Here is a 24,774-nt window from a genome sequence, read left to right on the forward strand (position 1 = left end):
GTAGCCATATCGGTGGGCACGCCAGCTCAGCTCTGGTGCGCATGTGCGTGCCGGCCACCTGATTTTCAGGCCTTTTGGGCCCACCAGAAGTAGGGAAACAGGCTGTTTTCTGCCTCCGGAGGGCCTGAGGGTAGGTGGGGAAGGCTGTTTTCGCCCTCCCCAGATGCATAGAGAGGATCTGGAGCCAGGTGACAAAGAAAAACTGGCCAGGAGCAAGGGGGGAGGGGGGTTGGGCGCGCATGCGCAGGGCGGGGTGCATAACATTATGGGTGTGGGCACGCGCGTGCGTGAACCTCCCCCGCCCCCCCTTCCTGGCACGCAATGGCAAAAAGGTTAGCCATCACTGGCTTAGAGGTTAATACACCAACCTAATTTGCAAGTAGCCCAGGTTCAAATCCGAGTAAGGGTATGGCTAGCTGACGAGAGCTAAAAAGCTTGAAATAGATCGATACTAGTCTCCCTTTATTACTTTGTCGGTAAAATATAAATTCAACACAAAAAATAGTTTGTCACCAAAGCGACTGCCTGCGAAGGCTCCTGGACTGGGGTTGAAAGGTGAAAGCGGAAGCAGTATGCTCCATCCCATATTTGGGTAGACCAAGCTGCCCTGATAGACCTGTTTCACTGGGAAAAAAACCACCCCTTAGAACAGTGACGGCGAACCTTTTCGGCACCGAGTGTCGAAACTGGAGCATGCACGCCAGAGCGTGCTCGTGGCGGCCAGCTGCTCTTCCGGGTTCTGTCACACGCACATGCGACAGATAGCTGGTCCATCACGGATGTGCGCCGGCCAACTGCTCTCTTCCGGGTACCGGCGTGCGCATGTGCACCGGCCACTGGTCCGCCATGTATGCGTACCAGCCAGCTGCTCTCTTCTGGGTTCCAGCATGTGCATGGTCTTCAAAGACCAGCTGGCCGTACGCATGTGAGCGCCAGAACCTGGAAGAGAGCAGCTGGCCGGTGCACATGCGCGGTGGACCAGCTAGCCGGCGCGCATGGGTGGAGGACCATTTGGCCGGCGCGCATGCGTGCGACGGAACCCAGAAAAGCAGCTGGCAACGGCATGCATGCATGCCCACAGAGAGGGCTCTGCGTGCCACCTCTGCCACACGTGCCATAGATTCACCATCACGGCGGATAGATATTGGACGACGGCTATCCTGTCACCCCTCGTCCTTCTTTTCATGAAACCATATGGAATGAAATCCTATTCAAACCTCTTTGAATAGAGGTGTGCCTCTTTTCTTATTCTGCAGTTCGGCGCTGCAGATGACCCTGCCGGCTGCCGTGTGTGGGAGAAGCTCGTTTTCCATCTGTCCTTTGTTTTTGCAACACTCGGATTTGTTCTCGGCTTTTGTTTCGCACAGACTGTGAGAGAACGCACTGTCACACCGAGGCAGCAAACTTGTTTGTGCCTTGTAAAGGGAGAGAGAGAGAAAAAAAAAAGTCAGGCGTAGAATTTTGACAGGCTCTCCCTTCCTATCTAATCAATGAAATGTAAGCAGGTGTGAAGGCCAGAGAGAAACAAGAGAGTTGAAAAATTGTTGTTGTTAGTTGCGAAGTCGTGTCCGACCCATCGCGACCCCATGGACAATGTTCCTCCAGGCCTTCCTGTCCTCTACCATCCCCCGGAGTCCATTTAAACTCACGCCGACTGCTTCAGTGACTCCATCCAGCCACCTCGTTCTCTGTCATCCCCTTCTTCTTTTGCCCTCAATCTTTCCCAGCATTAGGCTCTTCTCTTCCTTCTCATTAGGTGGCCAAAGGATTTGAGTTTCCTCTTCAGGATCTGGCCTTCTAAAGAGCAGTCAGGGTTGATCTCCTCTAGGACTGACCGGTTTGATCGCCTTGCAGTCCAAGGGACTCGCAGGAGTCTTCTCCAGCACCAGAGTTCAAAGGCCTCCATTCTTTGGCGCTCAGCCTTTCATATGGTCCAACTTTCAGATACATTGATAGATGATAGATAGATTAGATTGATTGATTGATTGATAGATTAGATAGATAGATGATAGATAGATAGATAGATAGATAGATAGATAGATAGATAGATAGATAGATAGATAGATGATAGATTGTTAGATAGGTAGATGATAGATGATAGACAGAGATAGATTAAAATATAGATGAGATATAGATATATATATAGATACACATACACATGTATTTATGTGTATATATACATACACATATATAGATGGAGATAAAGTATATATAATATATAAAAAAGTCAAAAGTAAAAGAGTCCCTAAAGATTTTACTCCACTAGTTATTCCTGACCATAGGGGGCGATGCCCATCCCTGTTTCAAGGCCATTGAGCCAGCGCTATCCAAAGACATATTTTTGGTCATGTGGCCAGCATGACCTCAGGGAGAGCTGTTATCTTCCCACTGAAGTAGTACCTATTTATCTGCTCACGTTTACATGCTAGGTTCACAGGAGCTGAGGTGAGGACGGGAGCTCACCCCATCAGGTGACACTCGGATCTCGAACCTGTGTCTTATCCACTGAGCCACCACGCCACCCCTAGATAGATAGATAGATAGATAGATAGATAGATAGATAGATAGATAGATAGATAGATAAATAGATAGAAGGACGGATAGACGGACAGACAGAGACAGACAGACAGACAGATGGTTGGTAGGTGGGTGGATGGATAGATGGATGGGTTAGATAGGTTAGGTTTATTAAATTTGTATACCGCCCTTTTCCCGAAGGACTCAGGGCGGTGAACAGCCAAGATTAAAATGCATGCAATATAAAAATTAAAATAAATTAAAACAGAATTAAATTAAGTTGGCTTCCCAAAATTTAAAACCCTTTGCCCATAAAAAAAAAAAAAAGAGCCTTGATAGTACAGTGGTCTAGAGCACCCTATTATTAACACAGCTGCCTGCAATTACTGCAGGTTCGAATCTCGCCAAGGCTCAAGGTTGACTCAGCCTTCCATCCTTTCTAAGGTAGGTAAATTGAGGACCCAGTTTGTGGGGGCAATAAGCTGACTTTGTATAAATATACAAAAGTATGAAGGCTATTGCTTAGCGCATTGTTAGCGCATTGTAAGCCGCCCTGAGTCTCCGGAGAAGGGCGGCATATAAATCAAATAAATAAATAAATAAATAAAAAAAAAACCCATTAAAATTTTAAGGCAGCCCAGCTTGCTGGAATAGGAAGGTCTTCAAAGCTCGACGGAAAGTACGGAGGTCCGGGATCAGTCGTATTCCTGGAGGTAGCTCGTTCCAGAGGGCGGGTGCCCCCACAGAGAAGGCTCTCCCCCTGGGGGTCGTCAGTCGACATTGCTTGGCCGACAGCACCCTGAGGAGGCCCTCTCTCAGATAGATAGATAGATAGATAGATAGATAGATAGATAGATAGATAGATAGATAGATAGATAGATAGATAGATAGATAGACAGACAGACAGACAGACAGACAGACAGACAGACAGATAGATGGTTGGTAGATAGGTGGGTGGATGGATGGATGGATGGATGGATGGGATAGATAGATAGATAATAGATAGATAGATGATAGATAGATAGATAGATAGATAGATAGATAGATAGATAGATAGGCACACAGACAGACAGACAGACAGACAGATAGATGGTTGGTAGGTAGGTGGGTGGATGGATGGATGGATGGGATAGATAGATAATAGATAGATAGATAATAGATAGATAGATAGATAGATAGATAGATAGATAGACACACAGACAGACAGACAGACAGACAGACAGATAGATGGTTGGTAGGTAGGTGGGTGGATGGATGGATGGATGGGATAGATAGATAATAGATAGATAGATAATAGATAGATAGATAGATAGATAGATAGATAGATAGATAGATAGATAGACAGACAGACAGACAGAAAGACAGAGAGATATAGATAGAGAAAGAGAGAGATGTGTGTTTGTGTATATGTATATATAAATGTGGATAATAACACATATTAATGCTTTCCACATCGCATTCTAATATAGATTACCCTGAATAACAGCAAGCAGCTCAGCTGCATGCCAAGCTAAGAAAATAGCACATAGAAATTCTTCACACATGCTTAATAGGTAAGCAATAGCCAACATTCATAACCTTGGACACGTCCATAAATGCCTCTGTTATCTAATAAAGATTCCAGAGATGACATCACCTTTTGGGTGGGCAGTGCACCCTGTTTCAAGGTTTATTTTTGAAGTGCCCGAGTGGAATTTCTCAGCTGGCATAGAGACACATCTCGCCAAAGTCGTGTGTGTTTTCAATCTGGCTATCAAAACACGGCTTCCTAAGCAGTGTGCTTTTGGGTCGGGCTAAGGCAGCTGTCAGACTGTTGGAAAAACAGATTAGAGAGCGAGGCCTCTTTGATTCAGAGGCCAAGTAGACAAAGATGGGTCTTTATTGGAAATCAAATCAGGTGCGTGGAATCTAATTTTAAACAGGTACATAGGGTTGAGCTTGTCGATCGAAAGGACAGCAGTTCAGCGGTTCGAATCCCTAGTGCCGCTCCCGTTACTTGTCCCAGCTTCTGCCAACCTAGCAGTTGGAAAGCACATGAAAAATGCAAGTAGAAAAATAGGGACCGCCTTTGGTGGGAAGGGAACAGCGTTCCGTGCACCTTTGGCATTGAGTCATGCCGGCCACATGACCACGGAGACATCTTCAGACAGCGCTGGCTCTTTGGCTTTGAAACGGAGATGAGCACTGCCCCCTAGAGTCAGGAATGACTAGCACATATGTGCGAGGGGAACTTTTACCTTTAGGGTTCAAGAGGTAATTCAGACTTGGAAAGGTTGATGACTGAGATGTTTTTATTTTATTCATTTATCAAATATACAAAAGTATGAAGGCTATTGCTTAACGCATTGTAAGCCGCCCTGAGTCCCCAGAGAAGGGCGGCATATAAATCAAATTAAAAAATTAAATTAAAATTTTTTTTAAAAAAAATTAAATGCTGCCCGTCTCACTGTCAGCCATCTCTGAGCGGCTTACAACATCTCGCTTAGATTACCGCAAAGCACTCTACATGGGGCTGCCCTTGAAGAGCACTTGGAAACTCCAATGGGTGCAACAGGTAATAAATACCTGGCTATACAGCACTATATGAGCTGCACCAGAGGTGCACATGCAACCACACCAGATGGTGCGGTTGCATGTGCAGCGCCCGGGGGAGGAGCTGCATGTAAGCGCAGTGCGGAACCTGTTTGGCACTCAGTGAGTAAAAGGTTCACCACCACTGGCATAGGGTTTCCTGCCTGAACAGCGGGTTGGACTAGAAGACCTCGAAGGTCCCTTCCAACTCTGTCACTTTCTTTATTGCTTTTATTGTTTTAAAATGTTTGTAGTGTTTAATTGTAGTTTTTTTTTTTAAAATTGTAAGCCATGCAGAGCAGTGGTGAAATCTAAAATTTGTTACTACCGGTTCTGTGGGCGTGGCTTTGTGGGGGGGGGTAATGTGACTGGGTGGGCATGGCCAATTTTTTTTTTACTTTTAAAAGCATTTTTTACATGTAAAACCATGTAAAAAAAATGCTTTCAAAAGGCTCTGTCGATCCCAGTTGAGTTGCCTGATCGTCAGAGGGTTTTTTTTAAAAAAACCAACTCAGCTGGGATCGTCAGAGCTTGGATCGTCAGAGCCATTTAAAAGAAAAAAAGTTTTTTTTCTTTTAAATGGCTCTGACGATCCCAGCTGAGTTGCCTGATCGGCAGGCAACTCAGCTGGGATCGTCAGAGCTTGGCTCGTCAGAGGCATTTAAAAGAAAAAAAGCCTCTGATGATCGCGCAGCTCAGCTGGGCATGGGGGGGGCAGGGGCAAGGATTTTTGCTACCGGTCCTCCGAACTGCCCATCGCCATTGCTACCTACTCTCCCGAGCCGGTTCAAACCGGGAGCATTTCACCCCTGATGCAGAGTCATGACTGAGATGGGCAGCTGTAGAAAAATGAATGAATGAATGAATGAATGAATGAATGAATGAATGAATGAATGAAAAGTATCAGGATGTTAACTGCAGAGCATGTCTGGTTGTTAGCTGCAGTGAATTTAATAGAAGGTAGGTTTGAAGTTGCTGTTCTCTCTAGGGACTCGGTTTAAAAGGCTCCCAGTAAACAGGAGAGTCCTTGTTCAGCACCAAACAAGGACCAGTGTTGGATCTATTTCGGTTGTGAAATTGAAGGGCAGTTTTAAATCACCAAGAAAGAAAACCGATTTAAATAACGTTTCCCCTTTGGCAAGTCAAAAATGTCCTGAATAAAAAATTCAGAAGAAGCTGGTAGTGTAAATCTAAATAGACTATTTGGTAACTAAAAAAAGAACCTACGGAAAAACTAGACCCATAATTCAGAAAGTTTGGTCGTGTAGCATCCACAGAATAATTTCTTTCGAGACAGATGACTCTTTCTTTGTACGAAAGGATGCTAAACGAAATTCTTTTCTGGAACTTTCTGAGACTGTAAGTTCTAGCCCCACCTTAGCCGCGAATGGCAAATGGATCCCTTTGGGACCATTCACCAGGAGACGGTGAGTTCTAGTCCTGCCTTTTGGCATGAAAGCCGGCTGGGTAACTTTGAGGCAATCACCCTCTCTTTGCCCAACGTCCCGCCTGGACTACTGTAATGCTTTCTACATGGGGCTCCCCTTGAGGAGCACCCGGAGGCTCCAACTGGTCCAGAATGCGGCCGCGCAGGTGGTTATGGGGGTGACTCGGCGCTCCCATGTAACACCTCTCCTGCGCGAGCTGCACTGGCTCCCGGTGGTCTTCCGGGTGCGCTTCAAGGTATTGGTTACCACCTTTAGAGCGCTCCATGGCTTAGGACCCGGGTACTTACAAGACCGTCTTCTGCCACCGGTAGCCTCTCACCGACCAGTACGCTCCCACAGAGAGGGCTTCCTCAGGGTGCCGTCGGCCAGACAATGCCGGCTGGCGGCCCCCAGGGGGAGGGCCTTCTCTGTGGGGGCACCTACCCTATGGAACGAGTTGCCCCCAGAGATACGGAGGATCCCTGACCTTCGTGCTTTCCAAACTGCCCTAAAGACGTTTTTGTTTCATTATGCCGGGCTGGCCTGACCTACTCTTTTTAAAAAGAATTATTTTAAAAATTAGGGGTTTTAATATAGGGTTTTTAACTATGGGCCAAATTGATTTAATTGGATTTTAATATTGTTTTAAATTTTGTATCTGTGTATTTTATTTGTTGGCTGTTCATCGCCCCGAGTCCCTCGGGAGAGGGGGCGGTATATAAATATAATAAACTAACTAACTAACTAACTAACTAACTAACTAACTAACTAACTCACCTCACAGAGTTGTTGTTATGGAGAAAATAGGAGAAGGAAGATGTGTTGGATACATTTGTCGTCTTGAATTATTTGTAAAAATAATAAAGGCAGGTTACAAATAAATCAATTATAATTATTAGGTTCGGTGAATACAGTTTTCTCATGTCCCTCTAATCTTCTGATCTCCTGAATGGACATTCCAAGTTCATTGGCATAACCTCAAAGCAGTGGTGAAATCCATTTTTTTTAAACTTCCGGTTCTGTGGGCGTGGCTTGGTGGGTGTGGCATGGTGTGGCTTGGTGGGTGTGGCTTGATGGGCGTGGCAGGGGAAGGATACTGCAAAATCCCCATTTCCTCCCTACTCCTGGGGGAAGGATATTGCAAAATCTGTATTTCCACCCCACTCTGGGGCCAGCCAGAGGTGGTATTTGCCGGTTCTCCGAACTACTCAAAATTTCCGCTACCGGTTCTCCAGAACCTGTTAGAACCTGCTGGATTTCACCCTTTCCTCAAAGCCGTCTTTTGAAGTCCCTGGATCATTTCTGTTCCCTTTCTCTGGATCTATTTTTAAGCTGCGTAGGGACTTACCACCCACCCCTCTCCTAGGAAAATGAGATATTTTAGGAAATATTAAAAGGGCAGAATATTTCCCCTAAAAGGGAGGCAGAAACTCAGCCCCCCCCACCTTTGAGATCATCATCACCCAGCAAGGCTCAACCAAGCTTGGGACTCAAAAACACAACCTACAAAGTTAACCCTGCATGACCCCATGGGAGTCTGATAACCAATCAGAATACATGCTCAAATTCAAAAGCCCAGAGAGAGCATAAAACCAGGGGTGAAATCCGACCGGTTCGGGTGAACCGCTAGGGATTATGGGCATCAGTTCACCGAACCGGTAGTAATTACCCCTCCTTGGCCCACCCACGCCTGGCCGGTCGCTGCTCACTTCTTCCGGCTGCTCAATATTCTACAGAATTCAATGTTAAATGCAGCAGAGAGAATGCTAACTTTTCTCCCTCCATTCACAAGGGAGCTGCTGCAGCCTGTCCCTTTAAGGTGATCCCCAGGAGGGAGGGGGCCGGGAGGGAACCATAAAGGGAGCAGCAGCTCCGTTCTTAATGGAGGGAGAAAAGTTAGCATTCTCTCTGCCACAGAATTCAATGTTAAATGCAGCAGAGAGAATGCTAACTTTTCTCCCTCCATGTTGTGGCCCACCAGCGGCCTGCGCGAATTGAGGCTGATCCTGACGACGAGGAGGCTGGTATGGTGTCGCGCCAGCAGCCTGTGCAGCCAGCGCTCGCGTCGGACAGCGAGGAGGCTGAAGAAAATGTGGTGCCAGAGGCAGAGACTCAGCCAGGGCCTTCAGATCCTCCAGAGGCTCCTTCAAGTGAAGAGAGTGAAGTGGAGGAGCCTCTCTTCAATGCTCGAGCACGCAAAGCTGCCTAAAGGCAGGAGTGGTTACTCAGGAGGAGGTTTCCTCAAGAGTAAGGCTTGTGTAGAAATGTATAGTATATAGGGGGTATAATAGTTGAATGTTATGTAGAAATGTATAGTACACAGGGGGTAGAATAGATGGACGGTAAAGTATGATATAATATGATTTGGATTTGGATTTCATCTTGGGGAAGTCATGGGGGGAGGGGAGGGTTAGGGAGGGTTAGGGAGGGAAAGGGGGGGAAATGGGAAAATTTGTATTTGTAAAACTTTTTCAATAAAAAAAAAAAGAGTAAGGCTTTGGGCTAATTGGCCACTCCCTTAGCCTATTTAAGTTTGCACACAGCTGGCAAACGTTGCAGGAAACAACGTATGTTCGTCCGGTCGTTCATTGAGCATTTGAGAGTGAATTTTCCTTGCAAACATGGTTTCTGGGCTCATTGCCAACTCTTGTAAGCTTTATCTAATCTTTGGAATTTCTGGCAGGCTGTTAAGGACATTTTTAGTAATAACCTGCAGTTGAAAAAGACTGTGTTTGTAGTAAATGAAGTTGTTCGGAGTTTTGTGTGTGCTACATTTCTTGGGTTCCGTAGCTGGGACAGAACACTCCATTCACAACGGAGCTGCTGCTCCCTTTATGGTTCCTTCCCGGCCCCAGGAGGAAGGGGGACAGGGAGGGAAGCAACTGGAATGGAGCCTTTTCTTGTGAAAGGCAGGAAAACGGGGAAGGGGATTTTCCTGCCTGTCATCCATTGCTCAATCTCAGCACAGACTGAGGGAAGGATGATAGGCAGGAATATTCCCCTCTCCATTTTCCTGCCATTTTTTTTTTTAATTTGATTTATATGCCGCCCTTCTCCGGAGACTCAGGGCGGCTTACAAGGTGTTAAGCAATAGCCTTCATACTTTTGTATATTTATAGAAAGTCAGCTTATTGCCCCCACAAACCGGGTCCTCATTTTACCTACCTCGGAAGGATGGAAGGCTGAGTCAACCTTGAGCCTGGCGAGATTCGAACTTGCGGTAATTGCAGGCAGCTGGTGCTACTTAACAGCACTTAGTCCACTGCGCCACCAAGGCTCTTTCCGGAGCCTCTTCTTCAAAGCCTCCAAAGTTGGGGCACCCCCGACTTTATTCAGAATAGGGACCTGGAAGGGACCTCAGAGGTCTTCTAGTCCAACCCCCACCCTCCACCCCGTTGCTCAAGCAGGAGACCCTTGTACAGACGGTCCTCGACTTACAACGTTCCGAGTCTTTTCTTGAAAGCCTCCGGGGTTGTTGGGGCACCCCCGATTTTTTTTATTATTATTATTTGATTTATATGCCGCCCTTCTCCGGAGACTCAGGGCGGCTTACGGTGCATTAAGCAATAGCCTTCATACTTTTGTATATTTATACAAAGTCAGCTTATTGCCCCCACAAACTGGGTCCTCAATTTACCTACCTTAGAAAGGATGGAAGGCTGAGTCAACCTTGAGCCTGGCGAGATTCGATCTTACTTTAATTGCAGACAGCTGGCGTTAAATTACAGAGCTCTGTCTGTTGAGCTATCCAGGCTCCATTCACGACAAGGAGTGGCTGGGAGGGGAGGGGCCGGTGAGGAGCCCCTCAATGTGAGTGATGTCGAGTTGGCCATGCCCACCCAGTCACATGACCTTCCCCCCCCAACAAGCCACACCCACAGAACCGGTAGGGGAATTTTTTTAATTTCTCCCGTGCATCTCTTCCCTTTCCCCCCCCCCCAGGATCTCAAACCATGTGGTCCTGCTGTCCACCGTTAAAAACCATCTTTCCAATCAGCCTCCATGTTTCCAGTGTCTTTTTCCCCCACTTGGAACTGAACCCAGATGGACATTTCTTCCAACAGCTGTTCAAAGCGTGGCCTCCAGAATTGCGCATGATATTCCAGGGATGGGTTTGGAAGAGTCCCGGAACATTATAATAATCGTTTTCCTTATTTTATGTTATTTTCCATAGGATATAGGGAAAGGATTGCTTGCCAAACTTTTTTTTCCGGATCGCCCGAAACCGCATCTCAGAAAGTCCTTCTTTAAACGTCCCTGTGGTGATTGGATAATGGGTTCGTGTGTCGTGCAAAGAAAAAAAAAATACTTTTATCCGATTTTGAGTCATTTATCCAGCTGTGGGAAGCTCTGGCTTAACGTGTACTGTAGGAGAAGGAGTGGCAGAACCTGGAGGGGGGGGGAGTTAAAAGAGGGATCAGCCTAGAATCCCTACGTAACCACAAGCAAATTAAGCCCAAATCCCATTGAGTCTTATCTAACTCCTAGCAGGTGCGAACCATTAGCTGAGAAGATCCTTGTGCATAGGCCTTTTAGCAATACATCTGTTTCATTGGACTTTCCCATATGGACCTGCTCTTTCACTGCTGGCATGTAGTGATGGACGGTTCATTTCATTTATGCTTAAATCACCCCACCCCACCCCCCAAAAAACAGCACCTAGTCAAGCTTAGCTGATGTTAAAAGAAGCCAAGCAAGGTCAGACCAAGGTAGCGCTTGGAAACGGGACCACAAAGAACTCCAAGATCCATAAATTAGAGCAGACCATCAACAGTAACTAGCCCTGAGGATGTTATCTAGTTTGGTAATGAAATGTCTGCAAGAAAACTACCAAGCTCAGAGAGCACTAAGGACCACAGAGGAGGAGGAGGAGGAGGAGTCATTGTCATCGTCCTCCTCCTCCTCCTCCTCCTCCTCCTCCTCCTCCCAAATTCCTCTCCTTCTCGCACTGATGATGTTACCTAGTTTGGTAATGAAACGTCTTCAAGGAAACTACCAAGCTCAGAGAGCACCAAGTACCCCAGTGTCGTTGTCCTCCTCCTCCTCCTCCTCCTCCTCCTCCTCCTCCTCCTCCTCCTCCTCCTCCTCCTCCTCCTCTTCCTGGCAAACCCCTCTCCTTCTAGCACTGATAATGTTACCTGGTTTGGTAATTAAATGTCTTCAAGAAAGCTACAAGCTCAGAGAGCACCAAGTATCCCAGAGTCTTTCTCCTCCTCCTCCTCCTCCTCCTCTTCCTCCTCCTCCTCCTCCTCCTCCTCCTCCTCCTCCTCCTCCTCCTCCTCCTCTTCTTCTTCCTGGCAAACCCCTCTCCTTCTAGCTCTGACGATGTTACCTGGTTTGGTAATTAAATGTCTTCAAGAAAGCTACCATGCTCAGAGAGCACCAAGTATCCCAGAGTCATTCTTCTCCTCCTCCTCCTCCTCCTCCTCCTCCTCCTCCTCCTCCTCCTCCTCCTCCTCCTCCTCCTCCTCCTCCTCCTCCTCCTCCTCCTCCTCTTCCTGGCAAACCCCTCTCCTTCTAGCACTGATAATGTTACCTGGTTTGGTAATTAAATGTCTTCAAGAAAGCTACAAGCTCAGAGAGCACCAAGTATCCCAGAGTCTTTCTCCTCCTCCTCCTCCTCTTCCTCCTCCTCCTCCTCCTCCTCCTCCTCCTCCTCCTCTTCTTCTTCCTGGCAAACCCCTCTCCTTCTAGCACTGACGATGTTACCTGGTTTGGTAATTAAATGTCTTCAAGAAAGCTACCACGCTCAGAGAGCACCAAGTATCCCAGAGTCATTCTCCTCCTCCTCCTCCTCCTCCTCCTCCTCCTCCTCCTCCTCCTCCTCCTCCTCCTCCTCCTCCTCCTCCTCCTCCTCCTCCTCCTCCTCCTCTTCCTGGCAAACCCCTCTCCTTCTAGTACTGATGATGTTACCTGGTTTGGTAATTAAATGTCTTCAGGGAAACTACCAAGCTCAGAGAGCACCAAGTACCCCAGAGTCATTGTCCTCCTCCTCCTTGCAAACCCCTCTCCTAGCACTGATGATGTTACCTAGTTTGGGTAATACAAATGTCTGCAAGAAAACAACCTAAATCAGAGAGTACCCAAAACCCCTCAGACCATCAACAGACCATCCAAGAAGATAGTGGCAAGCAATCCATTGCTATACCACTGCCAAGAAAACCTTAAAAAATGTGTCCCATGACCTCAGGATCCCCCAAACCCAGCGGTGGGTTGCTCCCAGTTCGCAAGAACCAGTAGTAAAAATTTGTAGTAGTTCGGAGAACCAGTAATAACATTGGCTGGCCATGCCCCCGAACCGGTCCCAGGCCCATCTATTCGCTGCCTCCTGAGTCCTTAGTTGATCGGGAGGAAATGGTGATTTTTCAATATCCTTCCCCCGGAGTGGGGTGGGAATGGAGATTTTACAGTATCCTTCCCCTGCCACGCCCACCAAGCCACGCCCACAGAACCGGTAGTAAAAAAAAATTGAATCCCACCACTGCTTCCCTTCCCTCTTATGGAGAATATTTTACTGTATTCCCTCCTCCTGCAAACGATGCTATATCCGTTTCCAAGAATCCACCTTCAAGGTCTACAACGGCTAACTGTTGGATGCTTTCATTCCCAGCGCAAAGCTATTTTTATCTTTAGAACAGGTTTTTAAACCGTTAAAAAAGAAAAGAAAATCAGTGTGGAGAAAACTGAGAACATGTGTAATTTACGCCATAAATCTGCCGTGCTATAAGTAGTTGAATATGAAGAAGGGGGGAAAAAAAGACAGAAAAAGTTTCGTCTCTCTGACATATTTCCTGCTTGGGTACGCAGAGAAAAAAGAGGAATCTCCAGTTTTTCCTAACCACAAAAGCCACTTATTTAAAGAGGGATACAGCAGCCAAACCCACCAGGCCGATGTGGAATAGACTGCTGTATTTTTTTTTGTGTGTGTATTGTTGTTGTTATTGTTCAATCTGGCCTGTTCGGGATCTCTCATTCATCCCATACGTAAGCCATTCTGAGGGCTTGATTCTATGTTTTCACTGGACGTGGCACCCCAGCAAAACCTCTGCAGGTCGCAGCAATTTTTAGAGACGGGAGCCAGACTCTAAATTTCCCACTCGTATGCTATGCCAGCTTTGCATTTTAATTTAATTTATTTATTTATTTTTTTGGAGCCTGAAAATTGCTGAGGTCGAATGGTGACGCTAATTTGTGATGCTGAGTTTCTCACCTGCGAGGCAGGTCCAGAGAAATCTCAGGGTTTGATGTGAGGATGTCAAGGAAAGAGACTGAGGCGCTATTGAGCTGAGAATATAGAATGACAGAGTTAGAAGGGACCTTCAACAGGGGATTCAGCCGGTTCGGGAAAACCGGTTGTTAAATGGATGGATGGCCCGGTGGTGGGATTCAGCCAGTTCGTACCACTTCGGGAGAACCGGTTGTTAACTTTCTGAGCAGTTTGGTGTATTGGTTATTGGAAGAAATAATTAGGGCAGAGAACCGGTTGTTAAATTATTTGAATCCGACCACTGGGCTGGCCCCACCCCACCCTGCCCTCCCCACCCTTCCATGAGTCCCCACTCGCCCCATTTTTGCTCTCAGGAGGCTACAGGGAGGCCTACTAAGCCCAAAAGAGGGTGCGGGGAGTGATGCGCCCCCTCGTGCCCTGTTTTCCCTCCCAGGAGGCAGCAGGGAGGCCTACTAGGCCCAAAAGAGGGTGCGGGGAGTGATGCGCCCCCTCGTGCCCTGTTTTCCCTCCCAGGAGGCTGCAGGGAGGCCTACTAGGCCAAAAACAGGGTGCAGGGAGTGATGCGCCCCCTCGTGCCCTGTTTTCCCTCCCAGGAGGCTGCAGGGAGGCCTACTAGGCCCAAAACAGGGTGCAGGGAGTGATGCGCCCCCTCGTGCCCTGTTTTCCTTCCCAGGAGGCTGCAGGAAGGCCTACTAGGCCAAAAAATGGGGCGCAGAGGAGGTGTGGCGTGCACCCCCACGGCCCGTTTTTGCTCCCAGGGAGGTGCAGGAGGCTGCGTGCTGCCTATCACACCCCTGGCCATGCCCACCATGGCCACACCCATCCAGCAACCGGGCAAAGAACCCCTTGTTGAAATTTTTGAAGCCCACCCCTGCTGCAGTCCCCCTGTTGTTGCTCTTCTCTGCACTCTTTCTAGAGTCTCAACATCTTTTTTTGCATCGTGGTGACCAAAACTGGATGTAGTATTCCAAATGCAGTCTTACCAAAGCAGAATAAAGTGACACAAACCATAGACAGACAGTCAGTCAGACAGACAGAACTCGTTCCTTGTGCACAGTCACTCATGCCCTCGTCACCTCTCGCCTGGACTATGACAACACTCTCTACATGGGGCTCGCCTTGAAGAGCACCCGGAGACTCCAGCTGGTCCAGAATGCGGCCACACAGGTAGTAACGGGAGTTGCATGGCGCTCCCACATAACACCTCTCCTGCGTGAGCTGCACTGGCTCCCAGTGGTCTTCCGGGTGCGCTTCAAGGTGTTGGTTATCACCTTTAAAGCGCTCCATGGCATAGGACCTGGATACTTTCGAGACCGTCTGCTGCCACCAACGACCTCCCACCGACCGGTGCACTCCGACAGAGAGGGCCTCCTCAGGGTGCCATCGGCCAAGCAATGTAGACTGGTGGCCCCCAGGGGGAGGGCCTTCTCTGTGGGGGCACCTGCCCTCTGGAATCAACTCCCCCCAGAGATAGGAAGAATTCAAAACCTTGGTGCCTTCCGCCGTGCCCTGAAGACCTTCCTTTTTCAGCAAGCCGGGCTGGCTTAATGCTTTTTAAATGTTTTTAATATGTTTTGTTAATGTTTTTTAACTTTGGGGCCAAATTTATATATATATATCTTTTTAAATTGTTTTTAATGTTTGTATCTAGGACCTGGTTATCTACGGGACCGTCTGCTACCACCAATAGCCTCCCACCGGCCAGTACGCTCCCATAGAGAGGGGCTCCTCCGGGTGCCATCGGCCAAACAATGTCGACTGGCAGCCCCTAGGGGGTGAGCCTTCTCTGTGGGGGCACCTACGATCTGGAACGAGCTCCCCCCGGAGATACGGAGGATCCCGGATCTGCGCACCTTCCGTCGCGCGCTTAAGACTTTTTTATTTCATCAAGCTGGCCTGGCCTAAATCTTCTCCCCTTTTAAATATAAATCTTAAATATAAATTTTAATCTGCTTTAAATTTGGGGGTATTTTAAATTAGCCAAATTATTTAATTCGTTTTTAATCTATTTTAAATTTTTGAATTCATGTGTTTTATCTTATGGCTGTTCACCGCCCTGAGTCCTTCGGGAGAAGGGTGGTATAGAAATTTAATAAAATAAATAAATAAATAAATAAATAAATAAATAAATAAATAAATAATTAATATGTTTTTTTTTTTTACTTTGGCTGTACACCGCCCTGAGTCCTTTGGGAGAAGGGCGGTCTATAAATTTGATAATAAATAAATAAATAAATAAATAAATAAATAAATAAATAAATAAATAAATAAATACGGTACATCTAAAACAGTGCAACAGCACATTCCCAGGTGGGATTTCTAAAAGTCAAGTCCAACTTCAGCAGTTTTCAGCCTGCCTCTGAGCTAGAAAGATTCCACGTAGCCAAAGGCAATTCAGTTTGAAAAGCACGCAAAGGGACTTCACGGCAGCAGCCATGGTTGAACTCCTTTTCATTCGGTCATTAAGCTTTTGAGCAAGCATACCGGTGCACGCTTTGGATTTTGTGCACTCTGTGATCTGGCTAATGTGCCAGGCTGGGAAGAAAACGGGCGATAATCATAGCTGATCTCCAACAGTTGGTGCGTTTTCTTTTCTTTTTTCTTTTTAATTGGTGTGCAAATCAACACTCGACTTTGTTAAGCTCAACTGATGGCAACTGCAAGACTTTGAAGGATAAAATCAAGGGAAGCCTGTAGATATTGCATTACTGCATTCAGTTTTGGTTGCCACGATGTAAAAAAAAAAAAAATGGTGGAGACTCTAGAAAGAGTGTAGAGAAGAGCAATGAAGATGATTAGGAGACTGGAGGCTAAAACATATGAAGAACGGTTGCAGGAACTGGGTGACTATTTATTTTTTTTGTAAAGTTTTTTTTATTTTTTAAACGCACAAACATACAATACATCTTTTCTAAATAGAATATTGGCGCGGTTTTAAATTTATACAGATTTTTGTTCATCTTTAACACAATTTTATAGGTTCAATTTTTATCATAGCATTTATTCTCTCTAATTTTAAGAAACCAATATTACCCTTCATCTTAACTTCTCATCCTGATATAATTCAATTTTTCTTTTCCTTCCCTAAAATTTGAACCCCTAAGTTTAAATTCACACAACATGGTACAATCCCCAATTATTTCCTTAAATTCTCTTATTCTAGTCACAAATGAGTCTTTTATCAACTATTCCAAATAATACAATTCAACATATTAGTAGAATCCAATTAAGTGTCGAGCCCTAGCGTCCCGCTTGGTGCCGAACCGCTCGACAACTCACCTGACTCCGATCGCCTGCGCGGCAACACGGGCGTGGGATTGCATGGGGCTGCGCCAGCACCGAGGGGCGCCCCACCACCGCTCCGCTCCTCCGCCACGCTTCCTAGTTTCGGCCGGGACACGCGCACATTTACACGTGGGGGGGGAATGCACGAAGGCGCTTCGGTGCGGGGTGGGTGGAAGCGTTGGGGCTTGTTGCGCCTGAGGATTCTGAGATTAAGTATCTATCTTAACCCAAATGTTCCAACTACTACAATTTCATATATTAAACTTCTTGTTTCTAAGTTTTATTTCAATTGAAATAAGGCTTAGTGACCATTTAAAGTTACGACGGACCTCCCCAAAGCTATTTATGATCTGATTTTGAAGTTAGCCACCTACTCCATGGCACACGATCGCATTTTCGATGCTTGGGAGCAGGGGTGGGATCAGGGGTGAAATGCTCCCGGTTCGGACTGGATCGCCCGATCCGGTAGTGATGGCGCAGGTGGTTTGGAGAACCGGTAGCAAAAATCCCTACCCCACTCCCATGCCCAGCTGAGCTGCGCAATCATCAGAGGCTATTTTTTTCATTTTTAAAAGCATTTTTTTCTACAACCTCTTCGGCCGAAAAAAATGCTTTTAAAAGTAAAAAAAAAAAGCCTCTGATGATCGCGCGGCTGAGCTGGAATCGTCAGAGGCTTTTAAAAGCATTTTTTCTACAACCTCTTTTGACGAAGAGGTTGTAGAAAAAAATGTTTTTAAAAGAAAAAAAGCCTCTGCTGATCAGGCAAGTCAGCTGGGATCGTCAGAGGCTTTTTAAAGCATCTTTTTACAACCTCTTCGGCCAAAGAAGTTATAGAAAAAATGGTTTTAACAATAAAAATTAAAAAAAAGTTGGCCACGCCCACTCAGTCATATTATCCGCCCCCACCAAGCCACGCCCACAGAACCGGTAGTAACAAATTTTACATTTCACCACTGGGTGGGATTCATATAATTTACCTACTGGTTCGCCCAGCACCGAAAATGTGAGCATACCCACCACCTCCATGCATGTGCACGGCCTTTCACGCATGCACTTTGCTCGCACGCACGGCTTCAACGTATGCGCACAGCTTGAAAACGTGGCTAAATAGGACGGCATTGTGCCGGTACCCGCAGGTCGCTACTACCAGTTCACCTGAACTGGTCTGAACCGGCTGAATGCCACCTCTGCTTGGCAGTCAACTTTCATTTACATCAGTTTGTTGCATCCATAATATTTGGCGTTCTTCAAACATTATTCAGCGTCTCTATTCTTCCATTCATCTGCTTTTTATTTAAATAAACAGAAGTTCACCCTGCCTGGTCCTTCTAATTGGCACATTAACTTCAGTTTACTTCCCTAATTTTCTTTTTGCTAGATTTAGTGAGAATGAAAGGTTATAATAATTGATCTTTTGCCAGTATATGCAATTGCTTCCTAGTCATGGTGTTACTGGCCTTCTCTTATTGACGGTTCCTGCATTGATATCTTGGTGGATAGCCAGTTTGGTGTAGCGATTAAGGTGCTGGCCTAGAAACCAGGAGACTGTGAATTCTAGTCCTACCTTACGTATGAAAGTTGGTTGGGTGACTTTGGGCCAATCACTAGGAGACGGTAAGTTTGAGTCGTGCCTTAGGCATGAAAGTTGGCTGGGTGTCTTTGAACCAATCACCAGGGGACAGTGAGTTCTAGTCCCACTTTAGGAATTGAAAGCTGTTGTGGCTCTGTTGCCTGAGCCTGGGCTATCGACAGATGCAAACTCTGAGAGTGAGGGAGAGGAGTTGGCAAGGCCTCCCTCTCCAGGACCCTCCACTCTGGCAATGCCTCCGGAGGACACCGAAGGCCAAAAGATAGGCTCAGAGCCAAGCACGTCCCCGCAGCCACAGGTGGACAGCGACGAAGAAGATAAGTCCTGGCTGGACCCTCGGCAGAGGCGCAGGGAGAAGCATGCGCAGCAGAGGGGAAGGTGTGCCAGAGATTAGCTGAGTCACTGGACCACACCCCACAGGGTATAAATGTGAGTGTGGTGGCCGGTTCAGTTTGTGATGAGCAAAAACTGGAAATAATCCATGATCTCTGCGTTACTGGACTTTGCCTGCTTTATCGGACTGCATTTGGATTAATCCTTGTATTGTTGAAACTCTGCCTGTTTTATCGGAATGCTTGCAGTCTAATCTTTGTTTTGTGTGAGTAAAGTCTGAATTGGCAGCTAGCCACTGGGTTGCTGCCAGCTTTATCTTCCAAGAGTTTTGTCATGTGGCTTATTAACTCCGGGCCATCTGTGGGGGTGCGTGTGTGGTATGGGGACAGAAAAAAAGCCAGCAAGGTGACTTTGGGCCAATCAGCAGGAGACTCTGAGTTCTACTCCTCCGTACAAATGGATATCTCGATGGATAGCCAGTTTGGTGTAGTGGTTAAGGTGCTGGCTTAGAAATCAGGAAACTGTGAATTCTAGTCCTATTTTAGGCATGAAAGCTGGTTGGGTGACTTTGGGCCAATCACTAGAAGACGGTAAGTTCGAATCGTGCCTTAGGCATGAAAGTTGGCTGGGTGTCTTTGAACCGATCACCAGGAGACAGTGAGTTCTAGTCCCACCTTAGGAACTGAAAACCAGCGAGGTGACTTTGGGCCAATCAGCAAGAGACTCTGAGTTCTAGTCCTCCTTACGAACCAAAGCCAACTGTATGACTTTGGGCCAGTCACTCTCTCTCAGTCCAACCCACTATTGTCGTGGGGAAAATTGGAGGAGAAAATAGTATAATGTATGTTCGTTGCCTTGAGTTACTTATAAAATAATAAAAATGGGATAAAAATCTAGTCAATAAATAATGTCTGCCATGTTTCCCCGAAAATAAGACCTTGTTTTATATTTTTTTTGAACCCTGAAATAGGCACTTGGCCTCATTTTCAGGGAAGTCTTATTATTTTGGGGTACATGGAGCAAGATGGGGCTCCTCTTGCCGTCTTACCTGATTTCCAGCTCTGTGTTTAAATATTTTCAGGGAGGGCTTATTTTTGGGGAAGGCTTATTTTAGCACATGTGCTTAAAAGCCCGATTGGGCTTATTATCAGGGGATGTCTTATTTTCGGGGAAACAGGGTAGACTCTAGAAGTGCTGAGAACACCACTGGGCCTACATTCTGAAGACCCTCAATTGAGGAAGCGTTTAGACGTCATCTGAGGCCCTCTTGAATCTTCACGGTCTCCAGATAAGCAGCAAAAAAAAGGAATAACAGTACAGAATCAGTCATCCTGGATAAAGATCAAACTTTTTTCTGGACTAATCTCTGACTGAGTTTATGTTGCTAATCATTCTCTTGACGCTGAGCCTCACGATCTAAGATTCCAGATGTAATCCCAGATGTACGGTGTTTCCTTTCTGAGCTGACAAAATCTCTGTTACATACGTGGGATATTCTCTGTGGAGAACCACGGTCCAGCTATGGATAATGGTAATTAGCTTCTAATCCTTGGATTTGTTTCTTTGCTTCACTCAGAATCTGATCTACTCAGTCTGGAGCCGACTTATGCAAGAATACAGCAGGAACTGAACGAAACGCTGAGGCGGCGCAGACACGCCGGAGAAAATGACTACAACATTGAGGTTCTCCTTGGAGTAGATGATTCTGTGGTCCGATTCCATGGCAAAGAACATGTGCAGAACTATCTTCTCACGCTGATGAATATTGTGAGTGCAAACTTTTCTTGTCTTGATTTGGGAGAAATAAAGATCTCGGTCACTTCAGTCCAGGGGTGAAATTCACTTACTTTCGCTAACAATTCGCAAATTTAAGCGTGCCTGCCTCCTCCACGCAGAGGGTCAAAAATGGGATGTGATGATGTCTGGGTGGGTGGGAGGAGCCTCTCACTGCTGGGGCTACCGGTTAGCCCGAACCGGATATAACCGGCTGAATTTCACCACTACTGCAGTCTCAAAGTGATCATGGATAATCTTGAAAAAGCTACAGGGCAGAGGTGGGTTTCAGCAGGTTCTGACCAGTTCTGGAGAACCGGTAGCGGAAATTTTGAGTAGTTCGGAGAACCGGTAGTAAAAATTCTGACTGGCCCCGCCCCCATTTCTATTTTCTGCCTCCCAAGTCCCAGCTGATCGGGAGGAAATGGGGATTTTGCAGTATCCTTCTCCTGTCACGCCCACCAAGCCACACCCACAGAACCGGTAGTAAAAAATTTTGAAACCCACCACTGCTACAGGGGGTTGAACCGACTTACTTTTTGGGTGGCCGATTTGCCAGGAAATGCTAAGGCTTACAGGTAAGACTGGAAAGTAGAACATCTAGAACAGGGGTGGGTAACTATGGCCCCTTTTGTGATTTGTGGCTGGCTCAGGAATTCTGGGAGTTGAAGTCCACAGGTCATAAAGGGGCCATAATTCCCCATAATTCACCGTGCGGTGAACTCCCGTGACTTGTCCCAGCTTCTGCCAACCTAGCAGTTCGAAAGCACGTCAAAAATGGAAGTAGAAAAACAGGGACCACCTTTGGTGGGAAGGTAACAACGTTCCGTGCTCCTTTGGCGTTGAGTCATGCCAGCCACATGACCACGGAGACGTCTCTGGACAGCGCTGGCTCTTCGGCTTTGAAATGGAGATGAGCACCGCCCCCTAGAGTCGGGAACGACTTGCACATATGCACAAGGGGAAACTTTACCTTTACCTTTACATTTTATACCCAAAAATAGCTCATAGGACTTCCCAGAAAAAGTTGTAGCAGTGCTTTAAGGAAGACAGAACTAACATTCGTACTCTTGTACGCCTGGAAATCCAAAGAAATGCACAAGTCTAATTTTTATCTAATTTCTCCTCTAAAGAGGAAAAATCCTAGTGCTGACCTTTAGAATATTGGCATTTGAAAAGCTTTGATCTCTTTGTTCCAGAATGAATGTTTTTGGGGGTCAGAAGACCTGCTCTCGGAGCTGTTAGCACCAAATAAATGCAAAAATGGGTGTTGCTTTCCAGAGTAATTCAATTTTCCAGCGTCAGAGCCACGCTGCGTTTTAAGCAACAGAGCAGCGTTTCAGCAGCAAAAGTCGCCTTTAAAGAAAGACCACAAATTAAAAAGTTGCGGTTGCTGTGAAAGCATAATTTTAGGGAATGGAGAGATGCTTTCCAAACAAAGCAAAGGAAAACAACAAGAGAGTTTCAGAGAAAGAATTTTGAATTTTGAATAGTTTGTATTTTGGCTTTTGTCATATTGTAAGCTGCCCAGAGTGGCATGAAATGGGTAACATATGACAGAAAGGAAGGAAGGAAGGAAGGAAGGAAGGAAGGAAGGAAGGAAGGAAGGAAGGAAGGAAGGAAGGAAGAGGGTGGGAGGGGAGCGAAAGAGAGAGAGAGAGAGAGAGAGAGAAAGAAAAAGAGGGAGGGTGGGTGGGAGGAAGCAAGGAAAGAAAGAAGGGAGGGAGGACAGAAGGAAGGAAGGAAGGAAGGAAAGAAAGAAAGAAAGAAAGAAAGAAAGAAAGAAAGAAAGAAAGAAAGAAAGAAAGAAAGAAAGAAAGAAAGAAAGAAGGGAGGACAGAAGGAAAGAAGGAAGGGAGGGATGGAGGAAAGAAGGGGGAAGGGAAGAGGGGGGAAGGAAGGAAGAAGGAAGGGAGGGAGGGAGGAAAGAAAGGAAGAGGGAGAGAGAGAAAGAGGGAGGGAAGGAGGAAGCAAGGAAAGAAAGAAGGGAGGGAGGACAGAAAGAAAGAAGGAATGGAGAGAGGGAGGGAGGAAAGAAGAAAGGAGGGAGGGAGTGAAGGAGGGAGGAAGGGAGGACAGAAGGAAAAAAGGCAGGGGGGGAGGAAAGAAGAGAGGAGGGGGGAGGGGAGGAAGAAAGAAAAAGAAAGAAAGAAAGAAAGAAAGAAAGAAAGAAAGAAAGAAAGAAAGAAAGAGGGTGGGAGGGGAGCGAAAGAGAGAGAGAGAGAGAAAGAAAAAGAAAAAGAGGGAGGGTGGGTGGGAGGAAGCAAGGAAAGAAAGAAGGGAGGGGGGACAGAAGGAAAGAAAGAAAGAAAGAAAGAAAGAAAGAAAGAAAGAAAGAAAGAAAGGAGGACAGAAGGAAAGAAGGAAGGGAGGGATGGAGGAAAGAAGGGGGAAGGGAAGAGGGGGGAAGGAAGGAAGAAGGAAGGGAGGGAGGGAGGAAAGAAAGGAAGAGGGAGAGAGAGAAAGAGGGAGGGAAGGAGGAAGCAAGGAAAGAAAGAAGGGAGGGAGGACAGAAGGAAAGAAGGAATGGAGAGAGGGAGGGAGGAAAGAAGAAAGAAAGGAGGGAGTGAAGGAGGGAGGAAGGGAGGACAGAAGGAAAAAAGGCAGGGGGGAGGAAAGAAGAGAGGAGGGGGGAGGGGAGGAAGAAAGAAAAAAAAGAAAGAAAGAAAGAAAGAAAGAAAGAAAGAAAGAAAGAAAGAAAGAAAGAAAGAAAGAAAGAAAGAAAGAAAGAGAAAGAAAGTTGAAAAGACAAATAATGAGACTCCCATCCATTTTGGCTTTGCTGAGGATCCCTGCTTGTTCCAGCCCCATCTACTGGTGGCCTCCAATGTTGGTCCTGACCGAAAGAAAGTTGGTCTCTCCAGTTACTAAAGTGCTTTAGAAGTTTCTGGTAAATAACTGGAACAACTGGTTGTAACCTAGAAAGAGGGAAGTAAACCCTGGCCAATTAGTGAGGTCCTGAGACCTACATAAGCCCTGGATCATTTACCCATTTAGAAAAACAAACAAACAAACATCTAAGCAAGGATTCCTAACTTGTACCTTATATCTGACGCAGACTGCAAATTACGCGAGGGATTGTTTTCTTCTAAGAATTTCTACCCGTCCAATTCTATCTAACAGACTGGGCATTGCTGTAGATCCTGTCAGTCAAAGTGTGTCAACTATGGGGACTTGTAGACGGGGCCTTTTCTGCAGCGGCCCCATGGGAGATCTTTCCCTCATAGATTAGAATGGCTCCAAGCCAGTTGGCCTTTTAAAAGGGTTTACAAATTTGGCTATGATCCGTAGCCCAGGGGTGCTAAACAGCAGTGGCTTCCTACCAGTTCGGGCAAACCGGTAGCAGCAGCAGTGGAAGGCTCCGCCCACTCGCCCGGATGTCATCAAATACAACCTGCGCATGTGCAGAAGGTAAGTGAAACGCACCCCTGGTGCTGAATGCGTTAAAGGTCCCATTTCTTGGCTTTACTGTTAACTGATTACTGTATTTTTCGGGGTATAAGACGCACCTTTCCCCCCCCCAAAAGGGAGTGAAAATTTAGGTGCGTCTTATACACCGAATGTAGCCTCGCCCACCCACTGGCCCCCGCCCTTTGGCCTCTGCCTCCCAGCAATTTACCTCCTTGCAGCAAGCAGCAAGAAGAAACAGCCCATTTCAGCTTCAGCACAGCCTAATTAGCACAAGTTGATTGGATCCACCTCCCAACTCTCAGCTGTTTTGCGCGGGCTTCTACTGCTTGCTGAAAGGAGGTAATTTGCTGGAGCAGATTTTTTTTTTTCCTTGTCAATCAAGCTATGCTGAAAACGAAAATGAGAGTAAAGCAGGCTATTTGCTGTTTGCTGCAACGAGGCAAAATTGCGCAGAGGCAGAGGGAGATTTCTTTTTCTTCTTTTCCTCACCAAAAAAGATAGGTACGTTTTATAGTCCGAAAAATACAGTAACTATCTCTGTTGCTGTGTATATTTATTCTGGATGTTTTTATTCTTTTAAAATGTTTTTTTTTTATCATTGTTAAGACACTTTTTTTAATCATTCTAACTTTTTAAAATAA

General features: G+C 46.3%; 1 protein-coding gene across 2 annotated transcripts in view; it reads left to right on the forward strand.

Moving 5' to 3' along the window:
* The window catches only part of ADAMTS3 (ADAM metallopeptidase with thrombospondin type 1 motif 3), a 167,568-nt gene that overhangs the window by 87,036 nt on the left and 55,758 nt on the right, over positions 1 to 24,774 (forward strand). For both annotated transcript variants that reach the window (XM_060687042.2, XM_087875227.1), the window contains exon 5: positions 20,526 to 20,716. In XM_060687042.2, coding sequence (XP_060543025.2) covers positions 20,526 to 20,716 — 191 coding nt within the window. The remainder of the gene's footprint in view (positions 1 to 20,525; positions 20,717 to 24,774) is intronic.

The sequence above is a fragment of the Pantherophis guttatus genome, chromosome 8, assembly GCF_059756535.1.
Source record: "Pantherophis guttatus breed Tessera chromosome 8, ASM5975653v1, whole genome shotgun sequence".
In the NCBI taxonomy this organism is placed as follows: Eukaryota; Metazoa; Chordata; class Lepidosauria; order Squamata; family Colubridae; genus Pantherophis; species Pantherophis guttatus.